This window comes from Agelaius tricolor, unplaced genomic scaffold (assembly GCF_023055355.1).
Source record: "Agelaius tricolor isolate 1412-34295 unplaced genomic scaffold, bAgeTri1.0.p SCAF_2, whole genome shotgun sequence".
Classification (NCBI taxonomy): Eukaryota; Metazoa; Chordata; class Aves; order Passeriformes; family Icteridae; genus Agelaius; species Agelaius tricolor.
Window position 1 is genome coordinate 55,368,702 of NW_027269262.1, and position 21,606 is coordinate 55,390,307.

Here is a 21,606-nt window from a genome sequence, read left to right on the forward strand (position 1 = left end):
GGAAAACACCTCATACATGATTCAAGTGTTGTCAAAATAAGTAGCAGCTCATTAAAGTGAAGTTTAGTATATACACCTTTAAGAAGAACATAGAACACCACTCCTTTATCTTTTATAATTGATTAGTAAATCACAAAGCCTTCAGTTTTACTCAATTACATGAATGATGGAAGGCAACACTCTTGAGGACATATGGATAAATATTTAATGAGCTAAAAGAGCTTTAATCAGAACACAGCACATTTGATTACATTCCCTATTTGTTTTCAAACTGGCAGGCAAAGATGCATTTTAAAAAGTACTTCAGAGAAAAAGAGTACAGGATTAAAAAAAAAAAAAAAAAAAAAAACAAAAAACAAAAAACCTCCAGACTTAAGTTGCCTGCACTTGAACAAGCAACAGTACTCAGCCAAGCACCGCTGTTTAGGCTCACTGCAATGAAAACCACTCATTTCAAGTTTTTGGGAGGGAGGCAGCTGCTCAGTTTTTCCTGAATGATATGGGATTAAAAATTCACATCTTTTGAAAAGACTGCACTGGTCTTGGGTCCTTGTCCAGACCAAGGAAGATAAACCCCCCTGAAGTTCCAATTCATCACATCCTTCCTTACAGTCATCACAATTACAGGCTGCTCATCAGCCTACCTGACTTACCTTGAATCTTTCCTCTAACTGGCAATAAAATAAAGCTGCATCAAGAAGTGTGCAGTATGAAGTGTGGTTGCTCACCACCCTTGCAGCTCTTATCTTCAAGTTTTCCTTATTTGTTTTGACCCAGATAGCTGCTCAGTTGAGGATTAAAAAAATTCAGTATTTAGGAAAAAAACACAAAACATGGAAATGTTCTTCAGTATATAGCTCAAGTTTAGCTTCTGGGCTCTCCTGAGGAAACTCTCCACGAGTACTTCAAAAGTAGTTCTGGGACCAAAACAGCTTTCCCCATTTCATTAATAACATCTTATCTTTCAACCTTTGCAAAAATTCACAATTTAGCGAGAATATATACTTCTGAAATTCAAGAATAGCCTTTATTAAGAGATTACTGACCTAATTATGAAACAATTTGTACCTGAATTTCCAAATAACTGAATGTACTTCCACAGAAACACAGAAATTCAAGCAAGCAGAAACCACAAAAAACCATTTTATTGCAACAATGTCCCCATCATCAAGTGAGATGGCAGAAATTAAATTTTAATTAATTTTGTGTTTCTACCTTTTTATTTATGTAAATATAAATTCAAGAGTGTAAAATAAATCCACATATAAAACACAGAGGAAACATTCTCTTTCAGTGACTCCAAAAAAAAACTTACATACTGAAGATTCATGACAAGTCATCCACTGTCCATTTTTCCAAGTATACAGGCATGAAAGAATGCAGAAATTTATTCTCAAAAAGCATCCTGTATGAAGTCCTTGAAGTACTTAAGTAATATTTAGTAATTTCATTCTTGAGCTGATGGATGTAGATTCCAAGAAAGGAGACAAACATCTCAAACTTCAGATTATTTAACCTCCATCTAAAATAACCCATTTAAAACAAGATTATGTTCAATTCTTATAGCTGAAGCAACACAATTACTTTATTAGTATCATTATTTTGGAAAACTATTTCTTATACGGTTTTCCTGCTTTTAAAATAAAGTCAGAATATTTATTTCAAATACTTTTGCTTACTTATGCAGTAAATATATTGCGGAAAGTAACTCCACATGCTGGTACAACAGGCCTTCATGAAATTCCATTTAAACATTACTATGATGTACCTTAAAAACAGGGACTACAGCATGAAATGCACCAAAAAGAGTCAGTGTCATGGGACTGTGTCTGACCTTCCTTCTCAGATGCAACAAAATGCTAATGTATTTTGAAGTAAATATTGGACTGTTAGACCATACGGATACTAGTTGGTTATAAATATTTGGAATAGGAACATTTACTGCTTTAGAAATATGTGATTATTTTGTTCATTGTTTTACACAAAAATAAGTGTCACCAGTATTATAAAATGTATCCTGGGGGATATTTCAATGGGAATGCTTTTCATTGGGTCTAACAAGCATACATTTCCTATGATTGTGGTTTTTAATATGTATCACATGCCAAGTTCTTAATAAACTTTTTACCCTCATGGTTATGTTACAACAGAATGAAGAAATTAAGATGGCAAAAGCAAAGTTAAAAATGAGAACTGCAAATAACTTCACAACTAGAAGAGGAAAAAATCACTGAAGGATTTAAATCAGCACTATTGTGGGTCCCCACAGTTGCACTGCTACTCTTAGGTTTCCAAAAGATGCATATGATTTTATAAATATTTTTGTGCTAAGAGCCATGCTCAGAAACAAAATATAGGCTGGCACAAGTCTACCTTCTTGGAGATGCATGTTAAGTATAAAATTCACTTACTAAAGTGCATTTGCTGAACAAATTCTAAGTTCTACTATTATAGCTATCCCAATAAGCAATACAAACTAAACTTTGTTGAAATTCTACCTCTACTTAAAAGCAGTAAATATAGATGACTGAAATCTAAATTACAATCTTGAATTACCAAACTTTTTGACTCAATGCTGTGAGCTCTAGAAATAAATGTAGTGTCCTATACTTCCCACAAATGAGGAATTGCCTCTAGTTAGAAATACTGACAGTGTAGAATGGAGTTAAGTATAAGCAGAGCTGAAGTAAGCATTGCTTCGCTTCTTATTCAACACGGCATTTCTTTAAGGCTCTGAGAGAAGCTGTTAGTTGTCACAAGATCTTTTGGCAAAAGATAAATGCAGAAGTAGCAGGGTCATCTGCCATTTCAGAACTTGTATTTTCATATTTCACTAAAGCCAGCTCATTCAGTGTCTGTATACATTTATTGCACTTGTGTTGTTGGAATACTCTATACCAACATAGTAATAATGATTGCAACAAAGCCATAGTAAAATAAACTTTTAAAGGGTCTGATTTGGACATTAGAAGGTAAGTGTCTGCATGTTTAAAATGTTTCCCTAATAGTAATAAATACAGACAAATTGCTCATCAAGTCAGATGCACATGTTTAACCAATTATTTAGCATATATAAAATTTCACTCATCCTTTTATCAATACAAATCTGTTAGGGATCAAAAAAAGACTTACCATGCAAAATATTGATTAGTGCTGCATAATGGAATATATATTTCTATCAGAGTTAAAACAGCATTTTCAAAATTTAAAGAAAAATAGACTTTTAAAAAGGGATTCTACTGTCGAATGCAAGTCTTCCTTGTAGCAAAGACAAGATAGAGACAAGTTACCATTTATCGCTGTACTTCAGTCTTGATGAAAGACTAATAATAACTGTCCACCTACTTCTTAATAAATGCTACATTTTCAAGAATAAAGGAACTATCAGTAGGCATTATTTCTACTTAAAACAAGTTATTTTTCTCTGTAATAGGTCAAGTATGCTTTTAAAGATTCGGGTAATGGTAGACTCATAATTTTCTCTCTCAACAGATTTCGAGGAGGCTCTTCTGGCTTCAAGGCCTCACTGTGATCTTTTTCCTCCTCCTCTTTGTTATCATCTTCCATTCTTTCATCTTCTTCACTATCTGGAGGCTGAGGAATGAGCTGATTACCAACAAACACATAGGTGTTAATCCTGCGTCTACGACATCTCCTGCGTTTGCGTTTCGGAGGAGCCTTCTGAGCAATACCCTTGGCTTTCATCTCCTCGTTTATGAAGTTTCTAAGAGTGCGTCTGATATATATCCGAGCTAGGTCCTGGAGGTTCCTAACAGCACATGGAGCTAAAATGAAAGAAAAGTAAGTTGTACTAAGTGAAATTTCCCTTTAGCAAAGAAACCCCAAACTAACTGCAAGGCAGTGAGACTGATGTTCAAAAACAATTCAATTGAAATTTTAGTAAATGCTGTTACAAGGTTAGATAGCATCACCTTGACCCTGTGGCACAGTCCAGGAAACAAAGAGGTCTTTTAACAGATGTGCAAGAGAAGTAGTAAGCATGAACAGATCACCAAAATAAATTTAAAACATTATAGAACAAGTATCCTCACTTTTTAGCAACTGGCATGTCTTGGCACCTACTGCTACCACAGTCAAGATCCTGTTGTGGGAAAACAATTTCTACCCCTGTGCCATATTTGTTTAAAGCAGTGCCTTTCTTCTGCCTCCTCCTTCTGATCCCTTCCTAGTGAATCTAACTGATGAGGGAGCGACATGTGTAATTCAGAGGTGACAAACCAGATAAGCCACCTGTATTTTTGCAGCAGAAGAAGAATTAAAATTACTAAAGTCCTAAAGGCAGAAAAACCCAAACCGACAAGTAAAAAAAAAAGCCAAAACTTTGTTTTCCAATGACAGCCAGGTGATGACAAAATACTGCTTGGCTGCTGGACACCTGCCGTAGATGAGCTATGGATGGCTAATTCCAAGGAAAACTAAACCAAAAAAGCACACCAGCCAAAGCTGAAGCTTGTTCAACTTGTCACTTCCTTCCTGTACAGAATACCATAAAATTAACAGGGACCTCAGCAAAGAAGAAGTCACTGCAGAAGTAATTTCAAAAATTACACTTCCAGAAAATGCATTCAGCTATAAAAGCTACTGATATAGCTTTATTGTTACATGCAATGACTTCAGTTGCAGACTAATTAATTTATCTGACACAGAAAGGATATTAACACTGACAATACTGATTTCAGGTCATGCCAAAGAGAGGGGGGAGGAGAAAAAAAGTCCCATTTCTTTGGTATAACATCAGCTCAAAATTCAAGAACAGAACCCTATCTAACCATCCAGAACACATTTGTAAGTTCAGGTGAAACAAACTATGATTGCAGATTGTATGCTAATTATAACAAATGCTAGCATTTTTAATGAGAAGAACAGGATGCAAAATTTTAGATATTTACTGTCCATGTATTTCCATTTGTCTGCTACCAGTGAACTGCATCCTAACCTGTAACTACATTGATAAAATGAACCTTTTAACACTGCCTCTGTAGTTTTATACAAAAAAAGACTACTTTGAGAATGGCTGACAGATATTTTACATATGAGAGTTATTTTAGTCTATTTATGTAACAATACACATGTGTCAGAGAGCATCCAAGGGTTGTCCAAAGCATGGCACAGGCTGTACATTTACTTAGTAATGACATCTACAAACTCTGGCTAAAGTTTACAGAAGAAGCGTGTTGACTATTTTGAACTTTTAAGATAAATTATAGGCCTATGGACTTGAAACAAATAGACAACGTTACTAAAAAAGAGAAATTGGCTAAATTTTTTTTGTTGAGGTTCAGCACACTCCTTTTTATACCTCCCGCCCCTTCCATGTACACCCAACACACCCACAAGAACACTTTTGCTTTATTTTTAACTTTTTTAATAAAACCAGATCCACCTGAGCAGTGGAAAGAAGCCTATCTCACTAATCATTTTATAGTGCAACTTCAAGCCTCTAACTCTTTTTTCTTTTAAATGTGAACAATACCACATTTGGTTATTTTTTCCTCTTCTCACTAAAACTTCATTTTGAAATTATAACACAGGAAACACCTTTCTTGTACTACCATTCAGCTCTGACTGTCCATGGTCTGCACTCCTCATTACGAAAATTTAGGAATATTGATAGAAAATCCTCTTTTGTTCCAGGGAATTAGACTGTATAAAATCATTGCAAAGTTTGACTAGCCACCTCTGTATTTCATCATTAGATATACCACAACCTATGCATTATGGATGGAACAGAGGAAAAAATAATCTTGAATTAGTAAATTAGTTTCAGGAAATGACTTCTGAGGGCTCAAACCAAGAATTAAAACAAGAAAAAATAATTGTTTATGCATAGGAATAGATTATATAAAGGAAATTATCTTCATACTTTGCATAAAAATATTAAAAGTACCTAATGTATGTAAGCAAGCTCACACTCAAAATTAATAGATCAGCAGTTACAGGCAATTCAAGCTGAAAGGACATCCTGGACTCCTGAAGGGCTTATATCAGTTTCACAGTTAAAACATGTTAACTTTTGGGCTCTTTGTTTGGTTTATTTAATTTTCCACATGCTACCATAGCTCTGTGTCCTACTCCTAGCCCTGACAACTCTGACAGAAAACTTCAACTCTACACTTTTCTTTGTCAGCTTTTTCTCCTTTCCTGTTATCATCCTATCTCACCATTTGGGAAGAGGTGTACTTCCAAAGACTCTCTAAATACCTTTACTACCCCTGCTCAAAACATTGCAGCTAGAAAGCCAATCCCAGTGACTAATAACAAACAACTAGGTATGTCTATATCCACTGCACAAAGACATAAAGCAAACTTGGGCTTATTAATATCCTATCATACCACAGCCCCAGTTTAGACCTCTTCCTTCCATTTCAGGGGGAAGAGGAAAAAAAAGAATTTCTCTTGTAGACCACAAGTAAGTTAGCACTGTGAAGGATGTTAATATTAGCATCCTCCTAGTTTATTTATACCACTGTAATAGAGAAGCTGAACTTAAAAGGAAAAGGTGGCTGGAAAAGAAGCTGGAAGCATTCTATGACTTACTTAAATTATTAACTTCAATTCAGAATATTAATTGTGAAACAACACAGACCACACACCAGGAGCACAAAAACGTTATCAGTGAGCTATTGCTTGCTAAATGGAATGTTTCTACAGCACAGCCTCTCAGTTTCCAACATCAGGCACAGTAACATGCCTGCTAAGCCAAAGGGAAGGATCACAAACTTACGCAGTCCGACAGTGTCATGTTTGCCGTTGTCATTTCTGTTTGGTTGCACTAGTGGAGCAAATGAAACAGCAAGGATATTCTTACTTTCCCATGTGTTCTGTCCTGTTCTCAAGATCTGTGTTAGCTGCAAAACAAAACCAAAATAGATCACTGGTTACAATTTTGTCATAGTCAATACTATTCAGATTGGTTTCAAACACACTGCTTTTTTTCCTTTTTTTTTTCAAAATTAAAGAATTAAGGCTGTTTTATGAACAAAAAGCACTTTGATAAACCTTGAAATGTCACTTGGTCACTAGAGTACTAAATAAGGGTCTTTTGTAATGGGAAGAGATGCAGCTGGAAAACTAAGGCCCTAAGGTAAAAAATAAGGTAAGTTTTGTTTTTTCTCATTTTTCCAGAAGATCAAAGAATACTTTAGATTGGAAGCAACCTCTGGAGTCCTACCCTCCTCCTTGAACAGGGTCAATTTCAAAGTTAAATTAGAATCTTTTCTGATTCCCCACCTGTCTAGGTAACCTGCTGTAGTGTTCAACCATTCTTACTATGAAAAACTGTCTTCCTTATTTGCAGGCAGAGAGCTCCCTTGCTGCCAGTCTGTAATGTTCTTTCAGTATCTTTCAGTATCACTGTGAGGAGAACTGGACTCCTGTCTACCAGATAAATTCTCCACCCTTTCAGGAAGGCAACAGGAATTAAACATTTCCTTAGCATCTTTCTGCAAGCTAGATTATCTCAGATCTTGTAGCTGCTTCTCATACTTCATTTGCTCTAAGCCCCTATCCATTTGTATATAAGGTAAAAATAGTCATGCTTTAAATTTCTCTCCAAATTTGTGACTACTTTTAACTTGAATTCTATCAATTTCAACTGACAGTATCCTAGCTGAATAAATGATGGAATTATTTATAGAACAGAATCATGCAAGCTACGCTTAAATTCCTTTGGTATTTTAAGAAAGCAGATCAATAAAGTGAGAATTCTATTTTGAAAGTAACTAACATGCTTATCAACAAGAATTTTAGTAATTATCTGTATTTAGGAGGACATCAACTTAAGTCACATGATGTGCCTTCTTCAATCTCCTTATTAGTAAAATAGGGAGAGTAATACTTACCATTGAGAAGCCTTTTGAGGTCTAAGAATGAAAAGTGATAAAAGTGTGAAGTATTATTAAAATAATATGCCCCTGTCTGAAAAGCATTACATCTAATATGGAAAAGCAACACTGAAATCTGCTATGAATAGAGACATATTTTTCCTTTGTTTTCTTCCTCCCTTTGCAATGTCCCACTAGTCATAGTTATTTTGTATTCTTTGAAATCCATTCTCCTGGTTTAGAGGTGGTTTCTTTGTTTTGAAGTACTGACTGAAAATGTCTGTGTGGTAGGGAGATTTCAAAGCAGTTCTGGTATAACACACAGGAAATAGCATGAAACAGACTGTTAAAAGCAGGATATTGATGCTTTCCTACAAATTTAAGGGAAAAATATTAAATACTTCATTAAAAAGATTAGTATCTGCTAAACTGCAACAATACATCAAATCAAGGTATCGTTAGTTGAATGTTAACTTAGTCAAATATATATTCAAAAGCATTCTTTAAATTACATATTTCTCATACTAGAAGATAAAAAGGGGAAATTGTCACTAAAGTCACCTGATCTTCTATAGGCATTACTAAAATGCCTCCAACTTTCAATAAAATTTTCATGTAGTTTTCATGGTCTTTCTGGACTCCAGCTCCACAGTAAATCCGGTCATACTGATGACTGTCTGAGGCTATTTCCAAACAATTACCAACCACAAAGGCAGGTTCACAGAACTCAAATCTAAGGAGAAGAAGAAAAAAAAAAAGAAAGAGGGGACACGTTTCAAATTAGGATTTTTAAGAAAAGCCAGTCCAGATAAAGACAGAAAAATATATTTCATATCTTCCCTTATATCACGAAGAATGATTAGCATACATAATTTAAAAGTTTGTATTAAGACATTACTTGGAAAATAATCTGGTTTTTTTTCTGCCACATCAAGGACCACTGAAGAAAAACTCTTGCAGTTACAATTATGTATTATGCAAAACAGAGAAACCTTCAAAACACCACCTTCCTAACTACAAGCAAGTAGATTAATCTAAGAAATCTTAAGCTATATGGTACAACTGCTACTAAAACAGTATGCTTATCAACAATAAGCTGTTGAATAAACATTGAAAAATTTAATTTCCTAGCAGCTCCCCTCAATTTTCTTTCAGTTAGGGTCTATTTAAAAGCTCTTTTTTTTCTCTACCTCCCAATTTTCCACCTTGAGCCCAATCCACTTTTCCCCAAAAAGTAATTCAGTGCAAAAGTCTGACATTTTTTTGACCACATGCAAAGCAAAAAATAGAAGATTCTTTATCTCGGAAACATCTCATTTTCTTCAGTAAATGGAAGTAATACAACTGCATTTTAGTGGACCAAAGTATACAACACAAGTTGAAAGGACTGTAGGTGTTCTCTGTCACTGCATAGAACACCAAAGGAAAAATGTACAGGGCAGTACTTTATTGCTAAAGCTGCATGAATTCGCCACAACACTGTTATTTGCTGACATTTTTTAAAGCTCTGAAGCATGTTACTGCTTTAGCTGTTAACACCATAATAAAATCTACCATTTTGTAAAAAAATTCATCGAGCGAGTAACTGTACCTCTTCCCCAAGCACTTTATATATAAAAGGAGAGGTTACAAAGTAGCTCATTGAAAGGATTTATTATTTTCTTTGAAAAAAATATTACATAAAACCTAACACCCTTGCTGTTGCATGAAAAAGTTCATAAACTTCATCTGGCAGTATTAAAGTCCAATGCATCTCAAACAGCATCCAGAAGGAATGAATTTTTCTAGCAACTACAAATACATGTAGCCATTTTATGAACTTTATGGCTGACCATCAATGGAAAATAATTTTTCTTTTTGCTTGGCTAGCATTAGCAAACCCCAGTACAATACCTGACAACATTCAAATCAATATTTTTTCGGTTACAGTAAAGTTGGCAACTTTCACTGCTTAGGGATGAAGCCTGTAAGGCTTGGCTGACTTTCTCATCTAGAGTGCTGCCATTAACAAATCAGGAAATTGAAATTTTTGCTGGAAGTGTATTTTTCTCTCCAAGATGGGATGCTTGATCTTGAAAATACTCCAATGCTTCTTTCTTTGATTAGTCCAGACCGAACCCAGAATCTTTTTATAACAATTGCATGGTTCTCTCTCATGCACTTCTTGAAGTCAACAGTCCACGTTTTCTCTTCCAAATCCAAAGGGAGAGGGAAAAAAAAAGAAAGCTACAAACAACACTGGCCAATTGAAGATAAAAAAGGGAGATGGAAGTGGAGTAGGGATAAATTGCCTTGTTGCACAAACTGAGAAGGTAAAGCTAGACGAGCCAGAACCGAAGCTGAAATAATTCCAGATTAACACAGAAAGATCTAGAAATACATTAGACAAGGCAGAAAATGAAATCCAAGACACTGATCAATCTGCTGAAGAAGCAAATCTCATTCCAAATGCACTTGGGCTATCATATTCCTTCCTACATTTTCTACATTTCACACACAGGTCAAACAGGCACTTTTTGCTATAGTTTTCATTTCAGATTACCTCATTTTAAATCAAGCATTAACATATCAATTTAATTTGAAAGACTGAGCAAAGTACTTTTGTGGGCTTAAAAAGTAAAGGAGGAAGGGGGAGGGGGCAGAGAGAGAATGAAGATGGTATTTTTCCAAAAGGCATTTTTAAATCTTGACACAGTCCTTGGTTAGTTTTAGAAAAATGAAGATGGCCTCCCTGCCAGCCCACCCCCACAACCTTCAACTTCTTACCTTCTCAGAATGCTCCTATAAAACCTACCAAATTTATTACCAGATAATCCTGTTTCGTCTACTAGAAACCACCCTAAAAGCTCATGATTCACTGGTCAAACCCTGTTAAAACAAAGAGGACCACCAAACTATCCAAGGAATACAAGACACAACAAAACCCCATGAAACATTCCCCAGACACAAAATATACATGAGCTGAGGACAAAAATCCACAGTAGTCTTTACTAATATAGTAAAAGCTGAAAATAATTTGTCATTTAGCTCTGCAGCTTGCTATCAGAAGGGCACAAATTCCAAATAAAGACACAGAAGCAAACTTAATACACTTGTAAGAGTAAGATGGGTTAAGCACTAGAGACTAACTCTGTCTATAGGCACTTTGGATCGTCTGGACTGTGCTCCCTCCACACTATTAGCAGAGTTTTGAGAAGACACAAATCTCATGACCACAACAGGTGCTCATTTGTTCTTCAATTTATTTCAAAAAATACCTTCTTCCTCCACATAGTTTTTCAGTTAGTTTCAACCCAGTCTGTCAACAGGTGGTCTTCCTGACAGACTCATTTCTTGCAGCAAAACTAAACACTTTATGGACTAGGTTACATGTAATTTCTGAAGACACCTCTTTAGTCCATGTCAGATGAAAAATGAGATCTAATCAGCTCACCTGGCTGTGCAATGCTCACCCCCAGCTGGCCTGAATCGGTATGCTAGCTGCTGGTCTGCTGCTACTTCACAAACTGCCACATGTAATTCTCTGGTGTCCAGAAATGTAAAAGTAGGTGGTAGAAGAAATGGGAGGAAAAGGTGATAAACTGTCTCTGGTAACAGCAACCTGCCTGTTTAAAAGCCAATTCCTCTTCATTTGTGCTTCTCACAAAATTATTCAGAAATAACTGTTTCATGTGTTAGAGTATGAACAGTGACTCATACCAGATACACCAGAAATACAAGAAAAGCATACTGCTTTCCTGCTTGGTAGAGCATCATGGACTTTTCATGGACACAGACTCATACAGTTGAGTTACAGAACAGTGAATCTTGCCCCTCCACACTCCCATGAAACACAGAACTCTCTAGAGATGCAGCAATACTCCTTCCCAGATCCCTAAATCTTAAAATGATTTTGATTATACACACACCTCTGAATCAGAAAGAGCTGATAAAGATATGTACCATTTTCTTGTATTTCCAATCCAGTAATAAGAGATGACCTTCGAACACAGACTGAAGTATAATTCTGAAAATTCTGCTAACTTGCCTATGCAATTTTTAAAAAAAGTAAAATTTAAATTGGTTTTACTCAGGTACATAAGACCCCATCAATTGATCAGGAAAATTATTTAAAACTTAAATACAAAGGTTCTACAAATACAAGGAAGTATTTGGTTATTTAGAATACCTACCAGGCACATCAAAAGCATGTTAGTCTTACAGCAGGAAAGCAGTATCAATCATATTAGGTCAAGTTTCATTTTTTAACAATCAAACCCCAATTCTTTTAGCACTAAGTGTTGCTACAGCCAGGAAGTTTCTTTTATTCCTATTGCATCTGGGGTATCAAAACAGACCAGATATTACACTTCATTCTGCGTTACATGGAGCTATCTTTTATTAATATTGATGAAAATAAAATTGTTTATTGCTTCAACACACAGTATTGACAAACATGTACTGTAACTATCAAGAAGAGCTAGTATTTCACTTAAACATTTTGTTTATTTCCAAGCTGAAATGTAACTAAAAATTGCCATATGTTCTTTAATGTTTGTTCTCCTCTACCACGTGACCAGGGTGGCTTTACAGAGATTATATTGGTAACGTGAAAACGATTTCACACACCAGACAACAAAAAGAAGGGAAAAAAGTGTTGGAACTATCTGGAAAAGTTTAGTCACTTCAGGTTCTTCAGTTGAATCTGCTATCTTGATTGCAAGAGAACCAACAGCAAAGAAAACAGAAATTAAGAGTTCCCATTACAGATAACATGGCAACAGAAAATCTCTGTTTAAACAAACACGTGCCACAGAATAAATTTAAGCACACACATATCACATGTAGCAATGGCCTAAGATAACCAAGCAGTTCCAAGCATGTAAGACTTTTGCATGGAAGGGGCATTTCAAGTTCAAGGCAAAGGTACTTTTCTTCCAGCTAAATTAAAAAAAAAAAGGCAAATCTGTAGAATTTAAAGTGAGTTTTTGCCTTTGCTGTAGAAACTTAAGAAAATTATCAAGTAATAGATTGTAACTGCCCATGTTTTTAAGTTAGATTCCCTATAGTTAGCAACACAGCAAAGTATTACTACAGTAATAAAATAAACAACCATTTAAAACATTTACAGCAAAGATCTAAGGTTAAGTTTGTTGCTCTTGTATCCATATCCACCAATCTAGTATATGTGTAATAGCAAAATACTAAATAATGAAGCTGGAGAGTGTAACACTAACCTACCATGGTAGCAGGGATTTTTTACAAGGGAATTCACTTAGGGTTGGTCCTAATATGACACCCACCCATGAACCCTACCTTTAATTACTTCCAGCTCTGAATATGTACAGGACACTTCTTGGCCCAAGCTCTTCCACCTATACAACCTCCATGAATGCAGGATGTTATGCTGATGTCTTGTGAAGATGAAAGTAGGTGCAAGGAGATATAGATTGTCTCCTTTTTTGTTGTTTTAAGTGGTAAACATATTTGATTTTTTTAGAAAAAAGAACAAGGTCAATAACATTGGAGAAAAATATCAAGTAATTTGAAGGAAAAAAACCCAAACCTGTCAGCATCCACAGATTTGTATCTGAAGGAAACAATAAAATATATTATGAGATTTTAAAAAGCAATATGGGGGAACCACTTAAAACTATTTTGTCTACAAGAAGAATTATTTAGTTCTTAAAACTAGCACCACTCCAGCTACATTTTACACCTCTCAACTACTACATTCACATCAAAATATCATCTGACAGTACACTTCTGCCTATCCCCATAATTACTCACCACATTCACATCTCTCAGCTTACTGTTTACAGCCCTAACAGAAAGTAAATCCATGTCAGCATGAATTTAGTATGCTTTTTTCCCATCCATACACATTTCCTTTAGTTGGTCAACTCAAAGCTCTAAAAGCCTGAATTCATATTCAGTACCATCAATCTGCTTTAAGTAATTCCCTTCCAATGTGAAATTTATTTAAATTTATTTAAATTTAGGGCACAAAGGACTACCATTCAACTTTAATAATGTATAAGAAAAGGTTGGCAAATTGTTAACATTTGTCATGTGAACTACTGTGACACTACTTTAGAAGAAAGAATTTCACACAAGTCTTTGTGGGGAAAAAAAAAACCCAAAACAACATAAATATTAATAAATATTTCAAAACAGAATAGAAAATCCAGCATAAGAACTCATGGAATTAGCTTTACATCAAACTACCCTTAAACCACCAAGCACATTAATAACCAGACATTAAAATGAATCTGAAAAATGCGTAGAGTCTGAAAATATGTGATAAAACATTAAACAATTTTCCTTACTGTGATGAGGAAGTAACACTTACTTTTGTCCCATATACTAATGCACTTTCACTCTAGTTCCAATATACTGCTGACTACACTTTACAAAAATGGGAAGCGTAGAAAGAAGGAAACAAAATTTCCACCAGTTCTGGCACATTTGTTTGTGAAGAGAAACAAACCCAAAAACTGGTGTATAAAGCTATGGCAGCTGTAGAATGCGTTGCCCTGCTGTCTTAAAGACAAAGACTGAAAAGCTACACATCATTTAACCTAGAAAGGTGTGGCTTCTTTGTGCAGTTGCATTAAGAATACAATCTCAGAGGCTCCTTTATATCAAACAACAATTTCCTAAATCAGTAATCTTACTCCAAGCATTCCCAGAACCTAATGTTTAAACACTGATGTATTCGCTGAAAGAAACCTTAAAGAAGTTTTCAGATAATTTAGTAAATTTTTCAGGTTTCAAAACTTTCCTTTTTTGAAAACAACAGATGAATATTCATATGGCTTTATGTGATATAACATGCCACAAGAATGTGAAACAGATTAATGAAATACTTTTAGATTTCCATTACGTCTCTCTCATTTCACTTGACTGTGAAAGTGCTTTAGATATAAAGGTAAACAATTTTTAGAGAGTGTTTATTCTTTTCCTATGAAGTGGGGCAGTATCAGGCCAAGATAGCAAGCTCTTTCCACCCTTTCTCAAGCTTTTTCTCCATTGTTTATTCTATCTTATTTAAGCATTTTTCCAAGCTCTCTGAACTAGTCTTTGGTTCCTTTATAAATTCATATTCAGGTATTTCTAGCATGTTTTGCTGAGAAGTTACACACCTTTCACGCACTAGTATTGTTGGTATCTTTTACAGGTATACTACTAGAAAGACTAGAAAACAAACAAATTAAAATATTAAATCTTTGAAAACTTCTCACCATAGACTTCATTTTAAGTCCCTTACATCCAATTACAACAGTAATTTTCATTAGCATTACAGTAATAGCCAATAGTGATGCTGGCAAAATTTCTATTAAATACTTTTGTCCTGGACATTAATTCAGCTTATTTCAGCTTCTAGGCAATGCTATAGGGATAGTGGGAAATCTGTATCTCTACCTCCCTTATACTCATCATTTTTCCATCTCTGAATAAAACTGTCTTGCTTCTTAGCTATCTTGTTCATTATTTCTGATATTATAATCAGTTTCATTGAGTGGACCAAAGCACATTATTCAATTACTTCTGAAGAAAAAGTCAACCATCCTAATGTCAAAGTGCTTAAAAATACTTATGACTCATGACACTCTTCTTGGAACACAAATTTACAAAATTTAACCTTAATAATATAACTTCATCATATTATATCTAAATTTTGGTAGTAAAATGAAAAGTAATACTGAAGGAATACTTTTCAGCAATTCCACAGAGAATATTAGGAAAAGTGAACGGGCACAGCGAAGCAAGAAAAAAATTGACAGTTCAGTCTATTGTAAAGGCCCTATGATACCCATGGAAAAAGTCTAGAGAAAGATTTGTCTCTAACAAAAACGAGAAAAGTATTTTCTTTCTATTTTTACTGAAGCAGAAAATTATTTTATACGTTGAAGAAGTCTTATTTTCTACTGTGGATTTTTGTGAAACAACAGCTTTTATAGGAGCAATATACCAAGTATTGTCATCACTTGTTTTAATGTAAGAAAAGTTTTAAGTACTGTCAAAACTTGTAGACATAAGAGATTTCCAAGGACAGTGTCCACTACAGGACTTATTTTTTAAAGGTATTTCATTTCTTATTGTCAGGGCAAGAATATTTATTTTTGTTACTATCAAATACTTGGAAAATGTAGGTTTAGGTCCTTCCCAGGTAGGAGCAGATTCAATTGTCTTTGGAGCCTTCTGGTTTACAAGGTAAAGAACAAGAAGTACTATTTCCCTCATACTTTTAAATAAATAAAATGACTGTGTTTCAAGCCCCTATTTTCCTTCCCTTTTTGTTTAACATAACCTCTGGCATCAAAAAATCCCACTGCCTGTGTTGCTCTGATTAGATTAAATCTCAACAAGAATTCACTCACTACTAAAAAAGCATTATTTACCCTATTTGAAATTAAGTTATCAGTAATATTTAAACTGAGAAAGTAATCAGTAAGTTTTGGAGACAGTCTGCTTTTTCCTGCTTAGATTTTTACAGCAATCACTAGCCAGCCAGCTGACCAGCAAGAAGGAGCTCTATTTTTCTTTGTGTGTACACCAGGGAATCACCTTTCAAAACTAATTTGATTTCAAAAGTGAGCCTTTAGAATCCTACCAGTAGCCTTACATTTCAATGAAGAAAAACATTCTACTGGAAGATGTTCTTTAATGCCAACACAATCTCCTACAGGACTTCAGGAAGGAGTTTCACCCATAACAGTTATGTCAGAATTAGTACTAGGGTTCTTGACACTTACCATTGAAGTGGATTCTTTTGATCCTGAGAAGGGTTGGTGATTTTCTTTCACAGCAGGGACTTCACCAGCTTACCCACGTTTGGGTTTTGATAGGGTGCTAGAAGATGGGCAACCTAGCCTTGCCCTGTGGCTCTCTCTCCAAGCTGGATATTCTAGGTCTAGAAGTTGAATGGGAGCAGAAAAGACAACACATTCCCCTTCAATAAACAGGTGAAGCGGGGCCTGGTACTTGAACATATGTGTTTTAGATAGAGCCTTCTTAAGGAATGATTCTTTTCCCCTTAATTGGCATGCATTCTCTGAAGGCTTCAAGAATGAAAGAGAGCTTTACATGTATTTCACACACAAAGAATTTTCTTTAGTCTATACCTAAAATCTTTGTACCTCAACCATCATGACACTTTCAGATGTTTTCAAGAAAGAACTTCTCCTTTGCTTTTACTGGCAAACATACATCATCAAGTCCATCAAGGCAGCATTTTATCTTTCAGAATGCACAACTCCACCTCCATTTAGATCAAAACTGTTTTTATAGATTGGTGAGATATGGATACAGATACAAGTAATTACTGAAATTATTTGAAACAGGTATTTGAGAACTCTTCTTCTGATGAATAATTCCAGAGGCCAAAATAAAGATAAGACAAGCTATGAGAGACAGCCCTCCCTTTAGGCTGAGTCTCAAATCCTTCTGGACATGCTAATTTTATATACTGTCAGGTTTCTGGTGAAGTACCTTACCTGAATCGTAGAAAAGCAAACTTGTAATTTTACTTCAATAACATTATTATCAGGAATCAAAAAAGCAAGTTAAACTGTATCACACAGCACTGGAACATTCCCCCATACAAATGGCATAAAAGAAATATTCCATCTTGTTTTATTAGGCAAGAACCCACCTAAATCATCATGATCCACCTCCACACAGAAGTCAGATGCAAAACCAATTGCCTGTTACTCAAAGGAACAAAGTTACAAAGTGTTTATTTATGATCCAAGCTGAATCTCTCCATGTACCTACCCATAAGTTTAAAGTTGTGGTTTGTGTTTCAAAAGCAGAATGCTTAGAACATTCAAATCAGACTGCAGAACTCAATACACTAAAGAAAGAATGCAGGGAAGTGGCAAAGCAAAGCTTCACTGAAGTTCCCATTTGTATAACTCCATAATTGCCAGGAACACACATCATAGTCTCTGTGCTCTTTATGTCCCCTGGGTACCTTGTTGGAGGCTGCTGGTCAAGTGAAAGCTATTTTTCACACACACATTCACTGAGACAACTAACTTCATTCATACCAGTCTGCCATGTAATCTATTTTCAAAGAGTGAGGACTCCTGCTTGGAATACACCAGTGTTGAGCAGCAGACAGATACCACACATCTCTTCCCTGGGTGTTCTTTCAGCCAAATACTAAGCTGACCAAAGCAGTAGTTAAGTTCAGATGGTGCAGTCCCATAACTTTGGGTAAAAATCTTTCACTTATAAACGAAGATGCAGGAAAAAGTTACTGAAACAAGAAGCAAAACCAGACTTACTGAGTCAGAAAACATTACTTCGAGAATCAGCTTAAAATTCAAGATGTGATATTAATATTTACAGTAAAAACAAATACAAAAGAACCCTACCACAGGAAAAAATAAAACCCAAAAAACAAAAACAACCCATACATCATCTTCATTAACTAAAATATAGAATATTTACAAAGAAAGCAATCAGCCAGAATCAGTTATGCAGACAACTTGGGAATTCCCCCCAAAACACAAACTCCAACCAGGCAACCATTATTGTACCAGCTGAACTGCAGCTATTAGAGGTAGATTTCTATAAAAAAGCACTTTCACAGAAGTGTAATTTTTCTTATGTTGGTGAAGAGAGTCCTATTTCTTTGGAACACATACAACACTGACATTTACTTACATCATGTTTAACAGTTTTGTTTTGTTTGTCTCAAGTTCTTGCATGTTTTGAAGTGTAACCAATCCCCCCAGTGTTCTGCTATTCATTTACTAAACTATCATAATCAAATTTTGTTTCAATTATGACAAAACTTCCTTGCTACTCCAATTTCCTTTAATTTCTGTACATAAACCTATCACCTGATTGGTAAGACATTCCAATCAAAACCAGTTTTTGCATATCTTGTACAGACACCTACAGTAATGCACAAGGTATGTGCCAGGATTCACTAGTTAGCAGGTACATCTAACTTAACAGAGCCATTAATGCAGTATTAGTAGTGATCACAAATTATTGTATTTCATACACATTTTTTTAAGACACAAACTGCATCATAAAGCTTCTCACTGAATCAATTTTTATTTGTTCTAGCTTGTGTTATAGATTAACCTCAGCCAACATAAATGCTTGTATTAAAACTAAGACAATAGTAATGAAAGATATACATGTTCTCCTATGTGATTTTATTTATTTTACTGGGCTAACACAGTACTAAAATAATGTAGCCAGTATCAGAATTACAAAATTTACTTCAGATACAGTTAACACTAGGATGATACTCTTCTCTTAGGAGCATGAAGAGAAAGTCTTGTGGTCAGACAAGAGCTCCTGAAGTTTGGGATATGGGAAAAAGTGGATTGAGCTCCAGCCAACATAATCAAGAACATGGCAGTCATAAAGCACATTAGACAGGTAAAAGGACAGCAAAAATTTTCTTTGCTGCCTACAGGGGAAGAAAGAGGTGTAGAATGTGCAATTTTTAGGTGACTCCTAAAATTCTAAAGATTTTCTGCATTTCCAGAAGTTACCTTATAATCTCTGTTGGATAATTTATTGCCTGCAAGCAAAGAAGTCTTTACGAAGAACAGCCCTAGCTAGAACCTTGCTTTCCCTTTAACAGAGGCAGAGACTCCCAATACTCTTAAGGCCAACTTAAAATAATAAAAAATTGCTGGTTAGGTAGAAGCAACAAGGTTCAAAGCCCTGGAATCCAGAGTTATACCCTGAAGTAAAAATGAGTAGTGCTACGAGCATAGATGAATACTCTGAAGTCCATCTCTTCAGGAAGTAAACATGAAGGCAATCAGAAAAAATTACTCATGTCCAGATCAATAGGGATAGATTAGAAAGAAAGTTAATACTGTACAGAGAGATTATGTAAAACTACATAAAAACTGCTTTAATGGATAAAAATTGCTCTATACATGCAAAGACACCCACATACCACGTCACTCTCCTAAATGCATATATGCATGTATGTGCATACACACACGTACCAATGTATGTATACACATCACCAAAATGCAGGGAAATCCACTTTGCTAAGCACTACACAGCAGAAATACTCCCATACTTCCAAAGAGTGCCTTCTTAAGCCTCAACTTACCTCATGAAGTAGAGACACAAACTGGAAGTTTTAGGTTTTGATTGTGTGATGCCATTCTTCTCCCCCCTCTAAGTTCATAAGCAATGACACGCTGAGTTTAAAACCAAAAATGTTATTGCAAAGCAAGCTAGACAAATTAGATACTTACTTATCAAAGCTATCACTGTATTTTATGAAGCTCTCCAACTTTTCCTTGGCGTATTCTACCACATCTGAATGAAGCTCTATTCCATGATTTATCCCGAAAGGCCCTGTAAATAAAAACAGCATGGTGTGTTTTTGTGATGTTTCCTTTCTAAGCATAGCAAAACTACATGGAACAGCACTATAGTGTAAAAACATCAAAACCACATAAAACAGACGTCTCCAAACACTGCTAGACAAACTTATTTTTTGCATCTGCATTACTGGTGCTTAAAGAAGAAGGTCAAAGGCCAAAGGTTTGATAAAACAACAGGGACTGAACTACAACAATTACAGAACAAATTTTCTTTGTAAGCATGCAGAAAATAACCTGGCTACACTGAAGTCAGTCTGAGCAAATTCTTTTACAGAACATTACTTACTTGGAACACAACAAATAAAAAATTTCAGTCTGTATTTTGGTATTTAGATTTTAAAGCCTTCTTATGGCAAATTTTCATAGTTTCTCTCTGATAATTCTCTCTCACAATTTAGAGATTGGGAATTATATCCCTTAGCCACATACATTCTTCCATTTTGCAGACTGCAAAATCAGAAATTTGTTCTTAATTTAATATAAGAATTAACTTCCACCAAGAACAGTAGAATTGCCCACACATTATGTTCCCTCATCACAATCCCATCACAACTGCATTGCCTTCCTGTGATCAAATCCAAGTATAATTCCAAGTCAAACTGTGTGCCAAAAGTTAATGTTATTATTTCAGGAACAAGAAGAAATCATGAGACAGTATTATGAGGATTATCCACATCAGGAAGGAATCTGAATCAGACAGTCACATTTGCTCTAAGGATTCCAAATTTAACATGCACTCATAGCCCAGGGTCTTTAGTCATTGGAGCATAGAATTGGAAAAGGGAGAGGGAAGGGAAAGAGGGAAAGTAAACATCAATAAGATTAGACAAAACTTATATTTATATCCTCTACAGCATTCTAAATCTTTCCTAAATATTTAGCTCCATTATGTTACTCCAGTGAAACAGAATTCAATTTGTCTTTTCTAGGACACAGATTAACAAAACAGACCTAGGGTTAGTAAGAGAGGCTTTGTTTTACTGCAACAAAAATACAGCATACAGCTATATACCATTAACCTGATCAATAATTGCAACTCAACATAGTTTAGAATATTTTCTGCTGGGTGAAATAAAAGCAATCCACTAATCCACCAGGTAACCACTAGGAGTGCTTTTAAGATCCCACTGATTGCAGGCAAGAGTTAGCTATCATACAAGGGATGTTCTTAGAACTCGTGATAACATTTACCTTCTGCTGACATTCATTTTTACTGTAAATTCATGTTATTATTGGTCACTTTAAAAAAAGCATTGGCATAGGCAATCCCCTTTCTAGCTGTTTAATATTCTGTTGTACCATAATAGGCTATGATGTTTCTAACAGCTCTACAGTATACAGCAGCATTCAAGGTAAGTTTTCTTTACCTACAAATTAATAACAATTCCTTTAACCTTGTA

General features: G+C 35.2%; 1 protein-coding gene across 4 annotated transcripts in view; it reads right to left on the reverse strand.

Annotated features, from left to right (window-relative positions):
• Positions 1-1,113: 1,113 nt before the first annotated feature.
• PCMTD1 (protein-L-isoaspartate (D-aspartate) O-methyltransferase domain containing 1) overlaps positions 1,114-21,606 on the reverse strand; it is a 40,627-nt gene continuing 20,134 nt past the window's right edge. For 3 of the 4 annotated variants that reach the window (XM_071419299.1, XM_071419316.1, XM_071419307.1), the window contains exons 3-6: positions 20,075-20,177; positions 8,406-8,577; positions 6,746-6,869; positions 1,114-3,785 (exon numbers count right to left, since the gene is read on the reverse strand). In XM_071419299.1, the coding sequence (XP_071275400.1) occupies positions 3,415-3,785; positions 6,746-6,869; positions 8,406-8,577; positions 20,075-20,177 (770 nt within the window). In that variant the 3' untranslated portion in view covers positions 1,114-3,414. Of the gene's footprint in view, positions 3,786-6,745; positions 6,870-8,405; positions 8,578-16,582; positions 16,741-20,074; positions 20,178-21,606 lie in introns of those variants that run through there. The other variant, XM_071419324.1, reaches the window with a different exon arrangement.